The following is a 25,211-nucleotide window of genomic DNA, read 5'->3' on the forward strand; positions in this document are numbered from 1 at the left end:
CTATTGGGACATCTTGTCGCATATACAGTACGAGAACCAACTGCATTCTTCCTACACTCTCCGTACACCATCAGCATGTCGGCTTTTTCTGCATTGGCAAATCATATTGTCCACTCACAACGTACTGGTTGGACTGTCCCACACTGTGTGACTGGCAAGTCGCAATGCTCTCAACTAACACGCGAGCACGCTTTAAGGAAACATAACAGCTTCTTACATAGCAACTACAGGGGCTGAATGGCTCAAATAGGTGTCGGTGTGGAAACTTTCAAAATTACGATATGTCGTAAACTTCTCTCACTGGAATCCTGCAACAAACACCACTGAGGCATTGATCCATTTAAAAAAGTATACGCTCGCACAAAAATACACTCTCTAAGTATTATTGCAATCCGCTTATTGGCTAACAATATGAGCCCTTGACTACCAAACCCACACGTCGATATCACTTTTCATTTCCGCAGTATCTGAGGCGCAAGTCTTAGGTGAGTCACCCTGCATGTGGACTGAACATGGGGTATTGCACATTTAACAAACATCAAACAGAAATGTTCACGGGAAGACATGACTTATGTATGTCACTGTTGTTTACATTTTGCGCTGACATTAACTTTAATATTGCACGTATTTATACTGATTTCAAACATTTATTTGTTAGCGAAAGGAATGGTGTTGAATCGTTGCTGCCAAATATACAATTCGAAATTTGTTTATTAATATGCAGACACAATGTCGGGCTACTTTCTATGACTGTATATGCAAACATTTGTGATAAAAAAAGTTCAAATATGTGTGAATTCCTAAGGGACCAAATTGCTGAGGTCATCAGTCCCTAGACTTACACACTTCTTGAATTACCTCATCCTAAGAACAACACATACACCCATGCCCGAAGGAGGAGTCGAACCTGCAGCGGGAGGGACCGCACAATCCGTGACATGGGGTTTCAAACCGCGCTGCCACTCCACGCAGCATTTGTGGGACAAATGCTTAAAAGGTTCTGTAGTGTAGGAGTGTGTTAGAAATCAGTCTGTTGAATGTATATACATTTCGAGCAATTTTCATCTGCAGATTAAATTGGCTCATTATCTTCGGATTATGTATTGTGTTTATTTTATAGCAGTTTCCTATGGTATGAGAAATGAGTAGATGTGATTAATATTTTATATGTGTTCTTTCGGGCATATACGAAGGTCACTCCAAAAGAAATGCACACTATTTTTGTAAAAATACAGTTTTCATTCTGCATGTGTGAAAGTTTTACAGTGTGTAGATACATACATCCCGCTTGTTTTCAAACTTAGTTCAACCTGTTCCCCTAAGTGGCGCCGTAACATCATGTCTTCAAGATGGCTGCTAAACTTGACGTTCGTGAGAAGCAACGTGCTGTCATAGAATTTCTGTGCTATGAAAACGAGACAGTGGGAAACATCCACAAGAGGTTGAAAAAGGTGTACGGAGATGCTGCTGTCGATCGCAGTACAGTTAGTCGGTGGGCAAGCAGGTTACGTGATGAAAGCGGGCACGGCAATATTGAGAATTGTCCTCGCAGTGGCGGACCTCGTACTGCACACACTCCAGACAATGTGCAGAGAGTTAACGAATAAGTGACTGCTGACAGACGCATCACAATGAACGAATTGTCACGCTACGTTGGGTTAGAGGAAGGAAGTGTTTGCAGAACACTGAAAGCGTTGGCGTTAAAAAAGGTTTGTGCCAGGTGGGTTCCCAGGATGTTGACAGTGGCTCACAAAGAAACAAGAAAAACGGTATGCAGAGAACTTTTGGAACAGTACGCGAATGGTGGAGATGAATTTCTTGGAAGAATTGCGACAGGTGATGAAACATGGCTCCATCTTTTTTCACCAGAGGCGAAGAGGCAAACAGTGGAGTGGCATCATGCAAATTCACCCAAGAAAAAAAAAATTCATAACCACACCTTCTGCTGGAAACGTTATGGCTACGTGTTTTTCGATTCCGAAGGACTCTTGCTCGTGGACATCATGCCAAGTGGAACCACCATAAAATCTGATGCATATGTGACGACACTGAAGAAACTTCCAGCTCGACTGAGTCGTGTTCGACCACATCGGCCAAAGAAGGATGTTTTGCTGTTGCACGACAATGCACGGCCACATGTCAGTCAGAAAACCATGGAAGCGATCACGAAACTCGGATGGAGAACACATCTCTTTCGGAAACTGAAAGACTCCCTTCGTGGAAAAAGGTTTGAAGATGATGACTCCCTTGTGCACGCAGCCAAACAGTGGCTCCAACAGGTTGGTCCAGAATTTTACCATGTGGGTATACAGCCGCTGGTTCCAAGATGGCGTAAGGCAGTTGAGAGGGATGCAAATTATGTGGAGAAATGAAAATATTGTTCCTAAAGGATGTATCTACAAACTGTAAAACTTTCAAACATGTAGAATAAAAGATTGATTTAAAAAAAAATAGTGTGCATTTCTTTTGGAGTGACCCTTGTGTAATTAAGGCGAGGCTGGCCAGTGATGCCTTGAGTGTAGACGCACACCACTCTCGAACTCTTACGGGAATTGACGAAATGTCGTTAGCAATGAGGATAAAGAGCAGGGAGACTGCGCTAATAGTGTGTGGATAAGTTGAGACTTTGCGCAAAAAAATTAAAGAATCACTTTTTCGAAACTCCATAATTGTCACCTATTCCGAGGAATAAGTTTGAAATTTGTCTCAAGGGCGCCTACAACCTTCCTCTGCAATAGTGCAGGAGGTCGGCACCCTGCGACGTCACCCTAGGGCTCGGCTACGCATGAAGCAACAAAATGTCGACACATCCAAATTAAAAAGGGCCACAATTCGGAAGTTCATGTGAGATGTAGAGTTAATTAATGATATCACATTGGCACCTAATTTTATCAAAACTCGATCCAACTCCACCGTGGTCAGACGCCGTGTTACCCACATTTCAGCTCTTCTTCTGAGGCAATGCGATGGAGGTCAGAACCGCGACACCCAGCCTTGAGGTGACGCGGTGTTCATGCGGGTGGCCGCGGAAAACAGTTCATACGCACCGCTGCTCGGAAGCGACTCGAAAAGCCTCAGGGGTGGCACAAAAAGTGTCACTGAGACTACCCCTTCCCTCGGAGTGTTGATTCTCACACATTTCGTGGTCAAAAATGACATTACGCAAAACGGGGAGTAGCAGGACAACGTTTCCCACTGCTGCCACCCCCTGGGCGTTTCAACCCTGTGCTAAGGACCTGGTGGCGCTGCGAACCCACCGAACGTGATGTGACCTCTTTTGAGTGTAGTGCGCCCACAATTTTTTTCTCCGATATGCAGGGTGGAGCCACTAGAGGGTGTTCAAAACCATTTGACAAAATTTGAACGTGATCAGTAGTAGCAATGGGCGTTTATGCTTTTCAGCGTTGCTGTGTAGCATCCTCCTGTGGCGTGATCATGGCGGCTGCTGCAGTAAGATGTGCCTGACAAACGAAACTCCCCATCGCAACCCCGTCGAATCTAGTGGTCAGATGGCCCTGTGGATAGCTTGTCAAAACTGAACACAGATCAAGCATGAAAACAGGAAGAAGCTCTACTCAATAGGGAAAAAAATGAAATAGAAACAGTGAACGGCGCAAGCTTAACGAGTGCAGTATTGAGCGAGTGTCCGCAGCCGCGGCGTCATGGCAAAGTGGTCACGGTGTTGGACTGTGAAGCGGACGAGTCGTGTTCTAAACTCTCTCGCGCCATTTATTTATTTTTCACAACATTATGAACTGTCCGCCCGGTCATTGATATGTTTGTTCTCCTTCTGTAGTCTTGATAGTTGTCATATTATATGCTGCTTACAGAATATAGGTGATTACCGTCGTAAGTAAAAGTGATAGATAGTGAGAGCAGGCGAGATACCACATAGACGTCTCACAGAAATGAAAACATCAATGAAATGGGTGTGAACTATGTTAAAAAGAAGGAATTCAAGAGTCAAAACTTCCAAAACGGAACGCACCATCAAAAACGTTAAAAACACATGTTTTGACAGAGCACAGAGAAACTGTGCTATTGTGAAACTGTTGCGTTCATTTGTTACAGCTTATGTGAGAAACTGTTTCGTTTTCATCATTTCCTTGGGAGTGATCACATTCACATCCGGGCAATGAGGCATATGTCACTCACTTACGAGGCATACAAATTAGGTGGTCCGTAAGATTCCTTTCGTATGACACAAGCACTATCACTAATGCCGTGTATGACGCGCCAGACGTGTTTTTCGGTGGAGGGTTCGGTTGACTTGTCGCCTTGTCATCAAACGTTTCGCGATTGCCATTCGAAAGCCACTTCCATTCGGCTGCTAATAGAGTAGTTGTCTAGAATCAGTGTCATTATAGGTCCCTTCTTTACACCTCGCTGTTGCAAATGGACGTTACGCCACAACATAGACATAAATTTGAATGCAACGAACAGCGAGGGAAAAAAAGGCTTATTGATACGAGGGTGGTTTGAACACGGTTCGCCTGCTTGGTGGTTCAACAGAGTGACCTCTTAATCATGACGCCGTTGCTCATTGAGGATGCTGTGTATTGCACTTCTTGTCCTTGGACCATTCAGTGTTTCTATTCTGCTTTCTTTTTTTCACAGTTCAGTACGCTTTCTTCCTGTTTTCATGCCTGATCTGTGTTCGGGTTTTGACTGGCTGTCAATGTGGTGTGATGGGAAGTTTCCCTAGTGGGTAAAACGGCAAAGCGTCCGTCTAAAACTCCTCCAGTTCGGCCACGCGCCTTTGATGAGCACATTACAAATGTACCTGTAAGAAACTACGACAAAAATTCGGGGTATTGGCTGCTCTAGCACCTGAGGATTAGGCAACCCCTTCGACACTCATTACGTGGGGTTTCCATAACTTGAGGTGGAAGAGCAGCCTCGAGACTGAATTGGCGTCGAAGTTTCTGACATTTACATTTTCAAACAGCTAAACAAAAGTGCATGGGTGGCACTGAGGTTGTTGCCAAACTGGAGGAGCCTTAGATGAAACTTTTGCCATTTTGTTCACGCACACGTTAATGGAGCAGCCCGTCATGATCATGCCACAGGAAGATGCAAAACAGGAGCACTGAAAAAGCATAAACCCTCTTTGTTACTCAGGATCACGTCAAAATTTCGCTGAACGGTTTTGGACGGTGTGTAGTGGTTCCACACTGCATACTGGAACAAAAATTGCTGGCGCATTACGCTCCAAAAAGGTCAGATCACGTTCAATATGGTTGCATCCTGACGATGTTTCTAGCGTAGAGCTGAAATGCCCAGGAGGTGGCAGCACTGTCGAACGTTGTCGAGAACGTCGTATTGTTGGCCATCGCACTGCGAACTGTAGCTTTCGATCGCGAAATGTGTGGGAATCAACGTCCCAGGGAAAGCCTTTATGGCGTACCCTGAGGCCTTTTCGTGTCGATTGCGAGCAGCGGTGCATATGAAATGTTTCTCTCGGCCACCCATAAGAGAAACTTGATTTCAATGCCGGGTGTCGCGGTTCTGCTCTCCATCGAAAAGGCGTCAAAAAAAGGGGAGAACTGTGGGTAACAGGAGATATGACGAGCTTGCTATCGTGTGGCAAGTGCACAGTGGCTTTGGCAGAATTATAGTAAAAATTTGGTGCCAATGTCATGTCATTAACCCGCCTTATAGCTCATATGAACCTCTGGGCTGTGGCCTTTTCGTAGCAGCATCTTACTGTTTGAAGCGTCGCAGAGCCCATGAGCAATGTACCAGGGCGCCAGCCTTTTGCACCTTTACAGGGGAAGGTTGTAGACACCTTTGAGCCAAATTTCAAACTTACGTTTCGGACTGAAAGACAATTATAGGGTTTCGAAAAAGTGTTCCTTTAATTTGTTGCACAGATTAGGTAACGAATCCTAATTCGTAAGACAGCTATGAAAGGTGTGTGTACAAGGCACGTTACTTTTACTCGGATCTGTCTATACGGCTACGTAATGACGTTCGCAGTTTGCAAAGAGCTTGCGTCGCCCGAAAGCCGAGCGGCTTTGGATACGTTGTTGACGAAATTTATGCCCAGTGCATCTGATACTACACTACTGACCACTGAAACTGCTACACCATGAAGATGACGTGCCACAGACGGGAAATTTAACCGACAGGAAGAAGATGCTGTGATACGCAAATGATTAGCTTTTCAGAGCATTTACACAAGGTTGACGCCGGTGGCGGAACCTACAACGTGGTGACATGAGGAAAGTTTACAACCGATTGCTCATACTCAAACAACAGTTGACCGGCGTTGGCTAGTGAAACGTTGTTGTGATGCCTCGTGTAAGGAGGAGAAATGCGTACCGTCACGTTTCCGACTTTGATAAAGATCGGATTGTAGCCTATCGTGATTGCGGTTTATCGTATCCCGAAATTGCTACTCGCGTTGGACGAGATCCAATGACTGTTAGCAGAATACGGAATCGGTGGGTTCAGGAGGGTAATACGGAACGCCGTGCTGGATCTCAACGGCCTCGTATGACAGGCATCTTATCCGCATGGTTCAAATGGCTCTGAGCACTATGGGACTTAACATCTGAGGTCATTAGTCCCCTAGAACTTAGAACTACATAAACCTAACTAACCTAAGGACATCACACACATCCATGCCCGAGGCAGGATTCGAACCTGCGACCGTAGAAGTCGCGCGGTTCCGGACTGCAGCGCCTAGAACCGCGTGGCCACCGAGGTCGGCTATCCGCATGGCTGTAACGGATCGTGCAGCCACGTCTCGATCCCTGAGTCAACAGATGGGGACGTTTGCAAGACAACGACCATATGCACGAACAGTTCGACGACGTTTGCAGCACCATGGACCATCAGCTCGGAGACCACGGCTGAGGTTACCCTTGACGCTGCACCACAGACAGGAGCGCCTGCGATGGTGTACTCAACGACGAACCTGGGTGCACGAATGGCAAAACGTCATTTTTTTCGGATGAATCCAGGTTCTGTTTACAGCATCGTGATGGTCGCATCCGTGTTTGGCGACATCGCGGTGAACCTACATTGGAAGCGTGTATTCGTCATCGCCATACTAGCGTATCATCCGGCGTGATGGTATTGGGTGCCATTGGTTAGACGTCTCGATCACCTCTTGTTCGCATTGACGGCACTTTGAACAGTGGACACTACATTTCAGATGTGTTACGACCCGTGGCTCCACCCTTCATTCGATACCTGCGAAACCCTACATTTCAGCAGGATAATGCACGACTGGAGGTCCTGTACGGGCCTTTCTGGATACAGAAAATGTTCGTCCGCTACCCTGGCCAGCACATTCTCCAGATCTCTCACCAACTGAAATGTCTGGTCAATGGTGGCCGAGCTACTGGCTCGTCACAATGCGCCAGTCACTACTCTTGACGAACTGTGGTATCGTGTTGAAGCTTCATTGGTTACACGTCTCGGTCACGTCTTGTTGCCACTGTCGGCACTTTGAACAGTGGACGTTACATTTCACATGTGTTACGAACCGTGTCTCTACCCTTCATTCGATCCCTGCAATGGTGTAGTCAACCACGAACGTGGGTGCACGAATGCCAAAACGTCATTTTTTCGGATGAATCCAGGTTTATGTTTTACAGCATCATGATGGTCGCATCGTTGTTTGACGACATTGTGGTCAACGCAGCATCTATGCACCCAAATAGCGTGAAAATGTAATCACATGTCAGTTCTAGTATAATATATTTGTCCAATGAATACTCGTTTATCATCTGCATTTCTTCTTGGAGTAGCAGTTTTAATGGCCAGTAGTGTACTACGTTCCGAAGGCAGTGGCTGTGGCGCTGCTTGTGGCCGGGCACGTGTGGACTCACCGTGAGGTCGCTGGCGGCCGGCGCGAAGTAGCGGATGGGGCTCTTGACGCGGCTCATGTAGGCGACGGGCGCCAGACTGAACATGGCGCGCACCTTGTCGTTCATGTCGGGCCGCTCGGAGCCCATCACGTAGAACATGGTGGTGCCCATGGAGTGACCCACGTAGAACAGCTGCGGGCAGCCCGTCTCGCGCAGCACGTGCCCGATCACGGCCGGCACGTCGTACACGCCCATCTCGTGCCAGCTGCGACAACACAACGCCAGCTCACAGCGCCGCACTGTGCGCCGCCAAAAGTAGCCGCTCTGGCAGACTACCTCTTCCAGGGGTAGCGGTCTCCGACACATGTTGTCGACAGCCAAAGCTCCCGCCCAACTATACCATCTTATATGCTTCCGAAACGAAACAAAATGTGAAAAATGCAATTACTAGAGGATGCACCTGTCTGAAGGGGACCCGCCAGGTTAGCCGAGAGCGCAGAAAAGATGCATTGCTCAGGGAGGTAGCATGAAAAGAAAGTTCATAGTTTCTTATTGAACTGGTCAAAGGAGAGTGGAGAGCCATTGCCAAAACAGTTTAAAGATGGCCAACCACAGAAAAGCGTTCCAGATGTTCCATTCTGTGAAGTATGTAATGTTGCCCTTACGTCAACTGCACATTCGGAGCAGCACTACATGGCACGCAATCACTGAAGAGCCCTTGCAGGCCATGCTGCAGCGAAAACAAAGGTAGAACAGTGTGCAGTTCCTGCTAATGATCAGACGGGAACATTTGCGATTGCTACACAGTTTCAGCCATGGTCAAATGCAGATCCACTAGCGCTTAAAGCACCTGAACCAGATTCACCAATTCAGAAAACCAAGAAGTTTTTCTGTGAACTTTGTAAAGTGGCCGCCACTTCACAAGACCAGTTGGATATGCACTTACGGGGTGCGAAACACAGAAAAGCCGAACTTGCAAATAAACAGAGATCAACTGTGACAAGTACAACTCCACAGGCTACTCAGTCAGATTCAATTCTTGCAAGTGTGATACAGAATGAAGATGGCACACAGAGTTTGGTGGGAAAAAACTATTCTATTTATAGAACACCATCTGGTTATTATTATTGCCAGCCATGTAATTTAACATTAAACTCTGAAGCACAGTTCATTCAGCATTGTGAAAGTAAGAAACACAAGGTTAAAACAGCAACAGCGAAAAAGCCTGTTGGCAGCCTTTGAAAGCTGGCAATGTTGTTGCCTAATTTAGTGTTACATATGGTTATACATGTTATTTTTTGTTTATCTCCACCCGTTATTCAGAAGTAGGTTCAGATTTTGCACTTTTAAAAGTCTGAGTTTTTGACAAAGTACAAAACAAAATGAGTTAAACAGGTTTTTCTTCCAAACAAGATAGTAAGAAAAACATAAGGTAACAGGATTATTACTACAGTGTGTTATATCACTTGCATCCAGTTGAAACAGGAGTGGAAAACATTTCTGTATATAGTAGTACTCATTTTATATTTATTACAGGGTATGAAACGTAACAGTTTCTTGATACATGAAAATGCTGAGCTTTACCTTGAAGTGCGCAGACTGCGTCAGAAACTTGAGGGGGGGGGGGGGGGGGGGAAGAGCGCTAATGCGCTGCTTCCTGTACTCGGGTAGGTGCACCGGCCCCAGATCGAATCCGCCCGGCGGCTTAACGACGGAGGCCGGTGTGCCGGCCAGCTTGGATGAGGTTTTTAGGCGGTTTTCCACATCCCACTAGGTGAATACCGGGCTGGTCCTCACACGCTGCCTCAGTTACACGGCTCGCAGACATCTGAACACATTCACACTATTCCATGAATCACACTAGACACAGACAGTTGGGGTACACTAATTCCATCCCCTGGGAGGGGGGGTATGAAGTGGCGGCAGGAAGGGCATCCGGCCACCCCTTAAATTAACCTAGCCAAATCCGATTAACCATGACAACCCTGCGTCATTGCGGGAAACAGGCACAAGCAAAAGAAAGAAAGAAAGCAGCTGTCTGAAGGGCTCACACAATGGCAAGGTATATACAATCCATAAATGTAAACAAACATCATTTTCAACACGAAGTTACGTTTTTTTAAACGGTACATGTAAGTTTTTTACGGACCTGGAAACTAGAGGTACTATTAGCAACGGCACACTTGTTTTCACTTTTCCAAGCGTCATACCTTCTGAAATGCGTAGACTTTAAAGGATAGCAACGGCACCACACTTTCTGGCGTAATGCGCAGAGCAAATGTCGTCTACAGTAGTGGTTCCCAACAGGTGGTCCGTGGACCCCCAGGGGTCTACAAGCTATGCCATAGGAATCCGCAAGATGCTATTAGAATAAAAAATATATTAAATATATTTCGTATGATAACAGATTTTTTGTTTTGGCCATATCCTGCATGAGCAGTTTTAAGCTCAATGTATTTTCAATAATGAATACGTCAATGTTTTTTCTACGTACCAAAAATAGAAAACGTATAAAAAGACTCTTAATTTAGCTTTTTTAGGTGCTTGATACTGTAATATGACAAGGTACCAATCATGCTTGATGAGGGGGTCCTCGAGAAAATTTTGTTGGGAACCCCTGGTCTACAGCATGCTTCAGGACAGTACAGGCAACCCGCATTACGGCATCACACGATTATGGCGAAAACTGTGGCACCACTTACATTATTTAAAATCTACATATTCCAGACGGTATAAGTTTTTGAGCGGTGAAACCAATTCGGCTATCACTAACTGTACCTCTAGTTTTCACTTACTGGAAAAAAACATACAATGTGCTATTTAAAAATAAAACGTAACTTTGTGTTGAAAGTGGTTTGTTTACGTGTACTATTCATGCCCATTGTGTGAGTCCTGACGTAGGTGCATCACTGGCCACTTACAATTTTCACATTTTGTTTCATTTCGAAAATATATATGGTGGCGAAGCTATGTGGGACATACTGCGTATTCATTAATGCAAGACCGCTTCAGTTGCTGATAGCTACTATTTTCAAGTCCACGATTGACCTCAACCTTCACATTCAGCCTGTCTTCAAGGGGATCTGAAACTACCAGTCTTAAGATATAATGGATCTAAAAATACTGTAAGTAATAGCTTGTAACAAAGGACGCTTACATACGTACACCATAAGTTAGAATATATATATTACACTGTGCTATTGTGAATCAACGTCTCGCTTTTCTCAGACGACGTCTGGAAGCCACAGATCAAGGCAGTACAATAGAAGTGGTATTCCTTGACTCCAGAAAAGCATTTGAATAAAAAGTACCACGCTTGCACTTGTTATCGAATGTAAGCTCTAATGGGGCATCAAACGACATTTGTGACTGGACTGAGGATTTCTTGGTGGAGAGGACGCAGCATCCTACTCGTCTTTTGGATGAAAGGACATCGACAGATGTAGTAGTAACTTCAGGTGAGCCCTAGAAAAGTGTTTTCGTGCCTTTGCTAATCACGTTGCATACACTCTAAGAAAAAAGAAGAAAAAAAGCGAAGAAATTATCGTAACGGTATGGAAATCGGTAGATGTGATGTGCAGACAAACCAGTGATTGCAATTTCAGAAAAATTGGATGATATATTCTAGTGAAGAAGCTACACCAATTGAGCAAGTCAGTAACGCGTTACTCCACCTCCAGCCCTTATGCAAGCAGTTATCGTGCCGAATTCTGTCCAAGCGGCGTGTTAAATAATCAAAATCTCGAGATGACTGGTGCGCCCTGTCCATAATGCTTCAAACGTTCTCCGCTGGGGAGGTATCCGGCGTTCTGGTTGGCCAAGGCAGGGTTTGGGAAGCACAAGGACAACCAGCAGAAACTCTCGCGGTGTACGGGTGGGCATTATCTTGCTGAAATGTATGGCCAGGAGGGCTTGCCATGAAGGGTAACAAAACGCAACGTAGAATATCGTCGATGTACAGCTGCGCTGTAAGAATGCCGCGGTTGACAACCAAAGGCATCCTGCTATGAAAAGAAATGGACGCCCAGACCATCACTCCTGGTTGGTGGGCTGTTTTGCAGGCGACAGTCAGGCTGGTATCCCACGTCCCCAAACACGTCTTGGCAGGTCGTCGAGGCTCAGTTCGGAGCGGGACTCATCACTGGAGACTACTCCAGTCAATGAGATTCTAGGCCGAAGAGACATCTCAGCACTGGGGTACCAGCCCAACAGCAACGGGAGTCATGGTCGTGGCTGCCATTTCTTCCCATAGCACGAGCCCTTACGTTATCATCCAATGCAGCCTTTAGCACAGCGACACGTCAACGATGTTCTACGCCCCGTTCTTTTTGCCCTTCAAGACAAGCCAGCCTGGGCTTACATTTCACCAAGATAATGCCCACCCGCAGACGGCGAAAGTTTTTTTCTTTTGCTTTGTTTGTACTTGACAAACTCTAATTTGTACAGCCAGGTCGCCGGATCTCTCCCAATTTGGGAACGTTTTGAGCATTATGGACAGGGTCCTCCAACAATCTCGTCAATTTGAGGATATAACGTGCCAATTGGACAGAATTTGGCATGATACCCCACAGGAGAATGGCCAGCAACTATATCAATGAATGCTAAGCCGATTAACTGCTTCCTTAACGGCCAGAGGTGGATCAACGTGTTATTGACTTGCTTTATTTGTGAAACTCTTTCTCTTGAATAAATCGTACAATTTTTCTGTAATTGTAATCATTTGTTTGTCTGTACATGTACATGTACATGTACATCATATTTACAGATTTCCGTCTGGTTCGGATAATTCTGTCATGGTATGTTGATTTTTTTTGTCTTAGAGTGTAAATACGGGCTATTTTGTGTGTTTCGTTAACGTGTTTCTTCGATGTAGTTAGTCCGTTTTATTTTTCGCTCCTTACATAAACATGGGTCGGAAAAAACTTTGTTTCCATGTTACAGCTCATTTTCTACTACACTTCATGATGACGTCAATGATGGGAAACACTCGGAAACGGAACTTACCAGTATTACGTGAAACGTTTCCTTACATGATGTTTTCGAAATGTCTTCTTCGTTACAGTATGAAACACTTTCCTAAGTGATGTGTTTCGAACGCCTTCCGTTAGCAGTGGTACCTGCAGTGAATCCCTGATGTGCTGATGTATATCTGGAGAATGGGGTTATCAACAAAAATATTCTTTCAAAATTTTGGCCGGCACTGTTTGCGGCTGTTTGTTATAGTCTTACGTTCTTCCACCCAGGTTAAACAGAGAAACTTACCATACTTTCTTCGAGTAAACTGCACCTGTTCTGCCAGAACAAGTGCGTTTACGAGTGCGACAAAGGTCGAACTTCATGCGCCATGGAGCTCCTCCTCAGTTCATTGTTAATATTCGTAGGCTTCCAAATAACAGATTCTCTGATACGTAGAGCTGGAAGAATGCGATAGCCTCAACGCTCTTCGGACCTAAATCCACCAGACTTTTATTTGTGACGGTATTTGAAAGTTTTTGTGTACAGAACCACCTTACGAGAGGTACAGAATCTTCTTGTCCGCATTGTGAAAGGCTGTGAAACAATACACAATTCTCCAGTGATTCATCAGTGCATCAGGGATTCAATGCGACAGCGGGTTGAAGCAAGCATCCCTTCTAACGGAGGGCATTCAAAACATTTCACTTAGGAAGGTGTCACGGAGAGGGTTTGTTGAACATTTTACGTCAGAAAGCGTCTCATGTAAAGCTGGTACGTTCAATTTCTGTATGTTCCCCATCATTTATGTTATCATGAAGGGAAGTAGAAAACGATCTTTAACATAGAAATAAAGCGTGTCCGGATCCGTGTCCGCATAATATATTTTCTTCCGCTATGTGGGGAGAATGTTTCCTGAAAGTTCGGTCATTGCTTTTTGATACACCCTGTATGTTTTGTTGTGGCTAAGCAAGTCAGACTAATAATCTTCTGAAACTTCAGCCACACTTCTTTGTTATATCATGTACATTTTGTTGTGGCTAAGCTTGCAAAGTTGGTAATCTCCCTGCATTTCTACAATCGAATGCGCAAATCACACATGTTGTTGGCCGAAGGTCACAGGGCACAAAAAAGTGTAATGGGTTGATAGCCCTTGAGTCCTGTGTTTTTGATGGTAAAGCAAAGCTGCCGACATCAATATAGAATTTGTGGAATACAGAGAGAGCCAAACAGACTTATAGAGTGATATTCTTGCTTAGTGCGGCCTGTGTATGGTGTCTCAAGTGAAAATGGCATTGTTAAGAAGCTAATAAAGGCGGGACTATCAGGCACATTAAAGCCAGTTCGAATACTAGTGTGCAACTGTCCAGTTACGTACGTTTCCTTATTCCCCACTAAAATTTTTATTTCAGATGTCGTGAGAGGGTGATGGATTTTTAAACTATTGCTGAATAATGGGAGAAGGACGACATGTGGGAAAACCATTTCTTTAATCATTTTCGAAACAAATTCTTTCACGTAATCTACAAGAACATTCGAGCCATCACCCAGCTTCGCGTTCCGGGCGGGTGAATGCGGCGGAGTCGTTTAACAGTGATCTAAGAGGCAACGGCGTCCACAACTGGACTCTGTCACGGAAAACAGTCTTTGCATTGCACTCGTTCTAGACTGACGTGTTTATAGTTACGCCAGGATAGGGGTACTGCAGTTATCTCTAATATTTTTAAAGATTTATGCAGCTTAATACTTATAGGTGCATTGCCTGTCATGTGATTCAAAGAATATATTAGTACACTCCTGGAAATTGAAATAAGAACACCGTGAATTCATTGTCCCAGGAAGGGGCAACTTTATTGACACATTCCTGGGGTCAGATACATCACATGATCACACTGACAGAACCACAGGCACATAGACACAGGCAACAGAGCATGCACAATGTCGGCACTAGTACAGTGTATATCCACCTTTCGCAGCAATGCAGGCTGCTATTCTCCCATGGAGACGATCGTAGAGATGCTGGATGTAGTCCTGTGGAACGGCTTGCCATGCCATTTCCACCTGGCGCCTCAGTTGGACCAGCGTTCGTGCTGGACGTGCAGACCGCGTGAGACGACGCTTCATCCAGTCCCAAACATGCTCAATGGGGGACAGATCCGGAGATCTTGCTGGCCAGGGTAGTTGACTTACACCTTCTAGAGCACGTTGGGTGGCACGGGATACATGCGGACGTGCATTGTCCTGTTGGAACAGCAAGTTCCCTTGCCGGTCTCGGAATGGTAGAACGATGGGTTCGATGACGGTTTGGATGTACCGTGCACTATTCAGTGTCCCCTCGACGATCACCAGTGGTGTACGGCCAGTGTAGGAGATCGCTCCCCACACCATGATGCCGGGTGTTGGCCCTGTGTGCCTCGGTCGTATGCAGTCCTGATTGTGGCGCTCACCTGCACGGCGCCAAACACGCATACGACCATCATTGGCACCAAGGCAGAAGCGACTCTCATCGCTGAAGACGACACGTCTCCATTCGTCCCTCCATTCACGCCTGTCGCGACACCACTGGAGGCGGGCTGCACGATGTTGGGGCGTGAGCGGAAGACGGCCTAACGGTGTGCGGGACCGTAGCCCAGCTTCATGGAGACGGTTGCGAATGGTCCTCGCCGATACCCCAGGAGCAACAGTGTCCCTAATTCGCTGGGAAGTGGCGGTGCGGTCCCCTACGGCACTGCGTAGGATCCTACGGTCTTGGCGTGCATCCGTGCGTCGCTGCGGTCCGGTCCCTGGTCGACGGGCACGTGCACCTTCCGCCGACCACTGGCGACAACATCGATGTACTGTGGAGACCTCACGCCCCACGTGTTGAGCAATTCGGCGGTACGTCCACCCGGCCTCCCGCATGCCCACTGTACGCCCTCACTCAAAGTCCGTCAACTGCACATAAGGTTCACGTCCACGCTGTCGCGGCATGCTACCAGTGTTAAAGACTGCGATGGAGCTCCGTATGCCACGGCAAACTGGCTGACACTGACGGCGGCGGTGCACAAATGCTGCGCAGGTAGCGCCATTCGACGGCCAACACCGCGGTTCCTGGTGTGTCCGCTGTGCCGTGCGTGTGATCATTGCTTGTACAGCCCTCTCGCAGTGTCCGGAGCAAGTATGGTGGGTCTGACACACCGGTGTCAATGTGTTCTTTTTTCCATTTCCAGGAGTGTAATTATAAATAAAATAGCCTTTGCCTCCAGGATGGTTTCATAACTTTTTCTATTACGTGATAGATTTCGGAACTTCCATTCTCATTTTCAGATGCATCTGTGCATTTAATAAAAATTTTGCCAAAAGTACGTTACATCAGTGCTTTTACAAGATGACAGTATTTTTCACTACGTACTAGTTGTCAAGTCTCCCGGACACAAAATTAGGGTAAATTTCGTACGTGTAAGTTGTAAGTCAGAATACACGTGGAACAACAATTACTCGTAGTCCAGACGAAATAATAAGCGAATAATATTTTCGGCTATGGGACGTTGAGGCCATTACAAATTATTGGTAATCAGTTTACAGTTGGATTGCAACTTATTGTGGAAGTGTCTAACTAATCCCCACACATGTATATCGTCGACAAGGAACAATTATACTGATCATAACTGAACATTAATCTGAAACGATACTGAGGTAATTGTAATGAAAAACTATTTTATACTCCGTGGGATACATAGTCAAAGCATGAAATTAGGCGAATAATCGCCCGTATGATCGTCATACTATAAAACAGAAGTTGCTAAAATCGCTACAGTTATCTTCTTTGACCCATGGTATAGTAATGAAAATTTACAGAATGAAGTATTAATACGATCAGTAATTTCTACTTCACATGTTAACCATCGTAATGTAATGCTGGCAGCTAACATTTCGTTTACTAGGAAGGAATAGTCACAGCGGAAATATCATCTTTAAAAACTTGAAACTTTTATAGTTTGAAAATCAGTACGATAAAACTGAGTGAACGTTATTCTGGAAGAGTAACTAGACAAAAATGCTATTCTGTGCCCCCTGGGCCACGTAGTCATATGCCTAAAACTAGTTTTTCATTATATCTTAGTATATTTTTGGATTAATATTCATTCTTGCTCAGTACAGAGGTTTTCGTCTACGCCATAAATGCCTATTGCTTGTGGAGAGTTGTTAGACACTCCTGGTATAACTGCTTTTAATTCAAAATTATTCTTTTAATATTTGGTTTGGGTATGTTTACCGTAAGTTCATCACTAAGAAAAGGACAATGTATATAAATAAAACACGTAATAGTGCCCTAAGCTAAAATCAGTGACTTTCCGTGTTATTTTAAGATAAAATATGCAGTACCTTATCTCATTACTGTCTTTTTCACTTTTATGACACGGATATCTGGAGGATGAAGGAATCTCACTTAACAGCATTTTGTTTCCTGAGTATTTATAAAATCTTAGGCAGTTCAAGTATTTGGGACCAGGGTGCTTTTACAAAGGAAGATACGTTCTGTGTTAGCATTATGACTACTGGTAAATTTTCAACAGTTCAGAATACCAAAGAACTCTAGATGCCTTATTGAATATACACACCACAAATCAGTTGTTGACTGATTTTGTTTCCTTAGATAGTCCTTCAAAAATTTTATAAAATTACTAAACTGATCGAAGCACGATGCACCAGTAACAGTTACATTTGTCTGTTCATTGACATACGTGATACAGGTTTCAACATCCTCCCAAATAGGAATTCGTGAGATCGGCATCCACTTGAATGGCCTGAGCTCTTGAACTATACATAACTGTCATCCCTTTGCCAAAACTGTCACATTCCTGTAAGTGATCTTCTTCCCTTTTATTTGTAAGAATTGCCTTTATTTTTATAAAACAGAAGTAGATTCAGATAGAGAATTAGATTCTTTCTCCAAGTTCGGAATATTATTGTTGAAAACTGACATCACTGTGTGAACAAACAACAACCTAGCTTCCCTTAGTTTAAAAAGGGAGGGGCTTGAGTAAGAAAAGTAAGATTTAAATGCTGGAAACATATCAATCAACCTTTCATTGCAGGGAAATTGACAAAACCGTCTAGTTTCTGTATGGTATAACAAATGATAGTATCTAACGTCCGCAAAATCACTGTATGTACAGTATAAATAGAAAAGTAGATGAATAATTTCAAAACATTTTAATCAATATCAGTGTTCAACATGGAATCAAAAAACCATGTTGCCCACACGTACTTTCCTACCTATTCTGAATTCAATAACTTTTTATGTGGCTGAATACATTGTTCCCAGCAGCCCCTCCGATTCCACTGTAATTAGTGCTAGTATTATCATGAGCAAGATGGACAATTTTCTTTACTGTACCAAGTGTTTGTAATGTATCCTTTACATATGCGGCTGTTGTGTCTCATTATTCATTAAGCCTGAATTTCATTTCATTCAGTTTCATGTTGAACCCATGTACTTTGCTTTTAAAGTGTTGTATTAGAATGTGGAACACTTTCGTAGTGCCATGGTTGCTCCTATGTCTCTATTGAATGTGGTGGTAAAATAAATTTAACAGTATTTTCAGCTTTGGTGTGAGCACACGAAACTGCTTAGCAGTGATATAGTTTTTGTACAGAACTGTGTGTAATTTACTCGTGCAGCCCATTGACTTAAAGCTATAATAGTGACGAACTTGATGAAAAGCCAGATAATTTTCAGCTGGATATACTAAACCATTCTCTTTGCTTTAATATGGAAGTTTGAAAGTTGAGCTTGCACTCTGCAAATGTATCTTGTGTTTCGAATTGATTTCAAGTGCGTCTGTAGCCAATGAACTTCAAAATAACGCGAAGTTATTAAACTTTATAATTAAAAATACCTATTTGGATTAATATGGTACAATTTCATCCCTTATGATACTTACATGACTTACCTTTATTAGCAATTGATCTGCTTCTTCCAGCAGGATAAATCGAAGTCACCTCGTGTTTATTTCTTCCTCTTTTGAATGATTTGTGTTTCCCCATAAGCACATCATTAAACTCTGACTCTTTTTGGCATTCTGTATTTAAGTTTTTAATTTAATACAAAAGACACATCACTATATCAAATAAACAACAAAACCTCAACCTCTATCTTCAAGGTTAGCAGAAGCTATACCAAAGAACATAATGTGGAAAACAGAACATACCGGTTGAATACAGGATAAACAACTTCCTAATAATGTCGCCTATGACACAAAAATAAACTTCCAAAATCAAATATACATTATTTTCAAAATTAATACACTTGCATTCATTTACGATTAATTACAGCGATTAATTACAGAGTATGTATAGTAACCATAGGTTTGGGCTATGAGTAGTTGTAACTCTATGTACATTCTGTGTCAACATTACTGTAAAGTGACCTTGTGTCCCAGAGGCTTGACGATTTTTCTGTTATGTTGTATTTGGGTTCATGTAAGGTAGTCTTTGGAAAATTTTTTCTACGTGCACAGGTGGATTTGAAGATGGAAGTCCCTCCCCTCTCCCAACCTCCCCCCCCACCCCAAAAAAAATTGTGAAAATTTCCTGCAGCCAGAGACTACTTAATTTTTAATTATTTATCATATACGGCTGCGTCCACAATATGCACTCCGATGGAGAGTTAAAAAAAGTATATTATGTTCTAACTTAGTGAACAATGGTTTAAATTGCAGTAGTTTAAAAAAAAACGACTTTTGCACGCTGCACAGTAACTTTTATATGTAATATTTCAGGACACCTACCCTGTAAACGAGGCGAGGTGTGCCTGAGAGCACAGATAAAAAAAGAGTAAATTGCAGCGTCCAATAGGCATTTTTGTTTTAAATTACTGGAATTTATATACAGCTGTCGCGACAATGGCCGCGACAAGAAATAATTGTTTAACCTTACGCAGTAAACCGTAATGAGAGAATTACCATCTCATTTTGACTAATTTAGCACAGTGTGCAGTTTCTTAATTACTGAGTGGAGCTGAGACAAGTATTATTCTTTGACTTATCGTAGACGTAGTGGCGGAACATTTCACAGCAGTGAGATGATTATTACACTGGTAAATTAATTTTACCACGAGATTTGTCATTATCGCCTTATTGCAGTGGTTCACTCGAGTGAAGTTATATGAACTTCAGCGCTCGAGATCTCAGGTCATTAACTAATTTTAAAATAAATTCAAGCGTTATTTCGAAGAAAGAGGGCCGCAACAAGTGAAGAAACGAATTTTCTCCGTTTGCATTTGAGCGGCAAGGGAAGAAGAAGATCACCGACATCCTATGTTGAATTCGACACCTTTCTGCAGAGCCTCAGGAAGTACGGGCATATGACGTTAAAGGTGGACCGTATGTCAGAAGTTACGCTCGCCGGCTGCTTTGATCCTATTGATGAGGAACAGGCCATGTGCCAGCACTGGGGTTTTGTCCCCTGCATTCCGCCTCTCATCGTTACTAGCAACGCAAACATTTTAATAAACACTGCGCAGACTCATCATATTCGCCTACACAGGGCGCATATCCATAAGACACAACAAACACACACTTCACGAAGGGAAATAGTCACTCTGTGTGTTTGTGTTTGTTTGTTTGTGTGTGTGTGTGTGTGTGTGTGTGTGTGTGTGTGTGTGTGTGTGTGTGTGTGTGTGTGTGTGTGTGTGTGTTGAGGAGGGGTCGTGGGGTGGGGGGGTGGGAGGATGGGAGGAACATTGGGTTAGACATTAACTTGGTAAAATTTGGGAAAATCCTGCTCTTAAACTGGCAGTACTGCTATGTTAGTAATGCTTAGTTATTGCGAAATAATGCAGTGCTACCAGATTACCTGACTCTTAAAGACTCCTCACATCGGACTGAATACATCTGGTACGTACCTGAAGTCCCAGAAGCGAGAGTCGTGGATGGACATGTTAGAGTGGGCGCGAGAGTAAGTGTTGCCTCGGGAGTTCCCAATCCAGACGTCGTATCCCGCCTCATACAGCCGGTAAGCTGCGGAAGACACAACGCACGCATTAATCTACTCTTCCTTGTACTCTGGCATCACACACATCCATGCCCAAGACAGGATTCGAACCTGCGACCGTAGCGGTCACGCGGTTCCAAACTGAAGCGCTTAGAACCGCACGGCCACACCGGCCGGCGACCCCGTGTCACTTCTGTTCGTTCCTAGAAATAAAGAAAAGCTTGAAAGGTCGTCGTTGTACAAACGTAGATGAGATTAAAGTCACATCGCTGAGTGTTAAAAATTGTGAAAAGTGGCTACACTGAGCCACAGCGCCAGAGATTGCGCCAAAGAGTTTTATTTCGGCCGCCTCCACTGGCAGTTCTGGTCGAGTGCTTGCTGAGATGTCGTAGTGAAAAGTTCTTGTCGAGAAGTCGGAGTGGAGAGTGCTTGTTCCATATTTTATGCAGTTGTTTGATGGGCTAGACAGCAGATGTTGTTCGAATGGAGATGTTGTAATGATCAGAGTGCTTTTCGTCAATATATATGAAGGTAACAAAACTCGCTTTTTTTCATTATTTCAGTGTCTTAAATAATGCGTCATTACAGGTTCAGTCAACAAAGCATTTGGCTCGTGTTCTTGTATTAGAGTGTAATTCTGGTTTTCTTGCGCAATTATAGTATTTCTATTTTTTTTTATTACTTAAGTATAAATGGTATTTAAAATTTCTTGTCTTGTTGAAGAAGAACCGTGCCAGATGTGTACGTTGAATCACACTCCCACACACAGAACAATTACACTTGTGTTTTGGTTTCGTAGGTTTTATAGTTGCTGGGGACTTAATTAATTAATTGTGTTAACGGAAATTTCATTTCATTCTTTGTTGTTGTTCTATGCAGTCAGATTGCGTACAAAAACTAGTCAAGGCCAACCGTTTACAAAACAGCGTAATCGGACATACAGCTACTAAATCAAAAAATTAAAAAAACATTTGCATTAAAAATAATAATTAAGCCCCCATGCAATTGTCTGTAGAATCGAGTTATAGAAGTGTTTCGGAGATTGGTAAAAGTGGTGGTGGTGGTTGTTGGGATGTTTAAGGGGGACTAAACAGCAAAGGTCATCAGTCCCCCATTCCAAAAACAGGCGAGCAGAAAATCGGTGAAGCAGGTAAAAACCAAAGGGGGGGAGGAGACGCCCCCCAGGCGCTAAAAGAACACAAATGCAGCAACAAACACTACAGACAAGAAGAGTACAGAGGAACACCAGACAGAAAGGAACAGAAGAAAATAAGACGGCCCGAGACTGGTTGACTGACCACAAGAACAAAAAAAGGGAAAGAGTCAACCATCCGACGACACACCAAAAACGCAACAAATATGGAGAGACGTAAGGACAAAAGACACAGAAAGGGAAAGGTGCAGGACCGCCCTAAATTGAACCATAAAAAGGACTGCCACGGATAAAATTTAAAACGTTGTCAGACATGGAGGCATCGTCACATAAAACCAAAGGCAAAGTGCCCGGGAGATTAAAAGACTGCCGGAGGGTGCGCAGTCGGGGACACTCCAGCAAAATGTGGGCGACCGTCAGCCAGAACCCACACCGACACAGGGGCGGATCCTCCTGACGCAAAAGATGGCCGTGCGTCAGGTAGGTATGGCCGATGCGGAGCCGACACAGGATTACAGAGTCCCTGCGAGAAGCCCGCAGGGAGGAGCGCCACACATCGGTCGTCTCCTTGACAGCCCGCAGTTTATTCGGGGATGTCATGCCACGCCACTCAGCACTCCACATCCCAAGCACCTTACAGCGCAACACCAGCTGCTGATCGCGAGCCGTGAGGCCGAATTACAAAACTGGGGCGTCGATCGCCCCTTTGGCCAGCCTGTCGACACGTTCGTTCCCCGGGATGCCAATGTGACCTGGCGTCCAAATAAAGACCACCGAACGACCAGAGCGGGTAATGGCGGAAACAGACTCCTGAATAGAGGACACCAGAGGAGAAGAGGTATAGCAGCGGTTGATGGCCTGGAGGCTGCTCAAGGAGTAACTGCAGATGACGATGGACGTACCTGAGCAGGAACGCATATGCTCAAGAGCGCACAAGATGGCCACCAGCTCTGCAGTAAAAATACTGCAGCCAGCTGGCAAGGAGTGCTGTTCAACATGGGCAGCGTGAGCAAAAGCGTAGGCAGTGCGATCATCAACCAGGGAACCATCAGTGAAGACAGTCTCACAGCCCGAAAATGAGGCGAGGAGCGCAAGAAAACGACGACGGAGGGCCACAGGTGGAACCGAGTCCTTGGGTCCCTGTGCCAAGTCCAGACGGATGGATGGCTGGGGCAAACACCAGGGAGGCGTAGGTGCACGGACCCGGAAAGGAGGCAGAAGAGGGAATGACCCCAGTTCTGACAGCAGGGACTGGATGCGGACAGCTATGGAAAGCCCAGACCTAGGTCGCCGTTCGGGCAGATGGAGGACCATGGTAGGGAATAGCAGGCGACGATTAGGATGGCCTGGGGAGCAATGCACGTGGACAGCATAGTCAGTGAGCAGTCGATGGCGGCGAATCCGCAGTGGGGGAACCCCGGCCTCCACTAGTAGACTATCCACGGGGCTCGTACGAAAAGCGCCAGTGGCAAGCCGAACCCCACAGTGGTGTATGGCGTCTAACAACTTCAACACTGAGGGTGATGCAGACCCATAGGCCAGGCTCCCATAATCAAGCCTGGACTGCACAAGGGCTCTGTATAATCGCAACAGCGTGCAGCGATCCGCACCCCAAGAGGTGTGGCTCAGGCAGCGGAGGGCGTTGAGGTGCCACCAGGACTTTTGCTTCAGCTGAGTAATATGAGGAACCCATGTGAGCCGGGCATCAAAGACGAGTCCTAAGAAGCAGCAAGTGTCCACCACGTCAAGCAGGTGGCCGTCGAGGGAAAGTTCAGGATGAGGGTGGACCGTCCGATGCCTGAAGAAGTGCATAACTCGAGTCTTGGCTGCAGAGAACTGAAAACCATGAGTCAGAGCCCATGATGCTGCCTTGCGAATGGCGACTTGCAGCCTGCGTACGGCGACTCCTGTAGTCGTGGAGCTAAAAGAGATGCAGAAGTCGTCAGCATACAAAGAAGGAGACACCGACCCCACGGCTGCAGCCAGACCATTAATGGCCACTAGAAATAAGGAGACGCTCAACACCGAGCCCTGTGGGATCCCATTTTCCTGTATATAAGATGAACTAGAGGTGGCACCCACTTGCACCTGGAAAGAGCGGCGTAATAAAAAGGTTTGAAGAAAAGTCGGGAGCTGACCATGAAAACCCCACTCATGCAACGTAGCAAGGATGTGATGCCTCCATGTGGTGTCATACGCCTTCCGCAGATCAAAAAATACAGCAACGATATGCTGACATCGGGCAAAGGCCGTACGGATAGCAGATTCCAGCCGCACCAAATTGTCCGCTGCAGACCGCCCCCGACAGAAGCCACCCTGGGATGGAGCGAGGAGACCATGCGACTCAAGGACCCAACACAAACGCCGCCCCACCATACGTTTGAGCAATTTGCACAAAACGTTGGTGAGGGTAATGGGACGATAGCTGTCCACCGCCAGTGGGTCCGCACCGGGCTTCAAGATGGGGACAATAAGACCCTCTCGCCATTGCGACGGGAACACGCCCTCGCTCCAAATGCGGTTAAAGATGGTGAGGATGTGTCTCTGGCAGTCCCAGGAGAGATGCTTCAGCATCTGTGCGTGGATGAAGTCTGGTCCTGGTGCCGTATCAGGGCAGTCGGCGAGGGCAGCGAGGAATTCCCTCTCGCTTAAAGGACCATTGTATTCTTCAGAACGACGCGTGTGGAATGATAACGGCGTCTGCTCGGCTCGCTCCTTTAGAGAGCGAAAGGCGGGGGGGATAAGTCGCTGTCGCAGAGCTCTGAGCAAAGTACGCTGCAAGGTGTTCAGCAATGGCGGCAGCGTCCATGCAGACAGCGCCGTCCAAGGAGATCCCAGGGACACCCATAGGGGTCTGGTATCCATAAATCCGCCGGATCCGGGACAACACGAGCGAGGGGGAGACACGGGAGGCCAAGGATGAGATATACCTCTCCCAGCACTCCTCCTTACGCCGTGCGATAAGGCGACGGGCCAAGGCACGGAGCCTCTTAAAGGCGATGAGGGTCTCTAGAGACGGGTGCCGCCTATGATGCTGGAGAGCCCGCCTACGGTCGCGAATAGCCTCAGCAATCTCCGGCGACCACCAGGGGACAGCCTTCCTCCGAGGGAGTCCAGAAGAGCGGGGGATGGCAGCCTCGGCCGCCAAAATGATTGACGTGGTTAAGACACGGACCACCTCGTCAATGTCACCCTGTGGGGGAGACTCAATGGTTGCAGCGGAAGTAAAAGCCGGCCAGTCAGCCCTGTGGAGAGCCCAGCGGGGCAGGCGCCCAGAAGAATGACACTGGGGCAGTGACAAATAGATG

General features: G+C 45.5%; 1 protein-coding gene across 1 annotated transcript in view; it reads right to left on the reverse strand.

The window, feature by feature from the left end:
- LOC126412169 (lipase 3-like) overlaps positions 1-25,211 on the reverse strand; it is a 195,260-nt gene that overhangs the window by 77,297 nt on the left and 92,752 nt on the right. Inside the window, exons 3-4 of the mRNA XM_050081646.1 lie at positions 20,662-20,776; positions 7,842-8,085 (exon numbers count right to left, since the gene is read on the reverse strand). Of these exons, the coding sequence (XP_049937603.1) occupies positions 7,842-8,085; positions 20,662-20,776 (359 nt within the window). The remainder of the gene's footprint in view (positions 1-7,841; positions 8,086-20,661; positions 20,777-25,211) is intronic.

The sequence above is a fragment of the Schistocerca serialis genome, chromosome 7 (assembly GCF_023864345.2).
Source record: "Schistocerca serialis cubense isolate TAMUIC-IGC-003099 chromosome 7, iqSchSeri2.2, whole genome shotgun sequence".
NCBI classification, from domain to species: Eukaryota; Metazoa; Arthropoda; class Insecta; order Orthoptera; family Acrididae; genus Schistocerca; species Schistocerca serialis.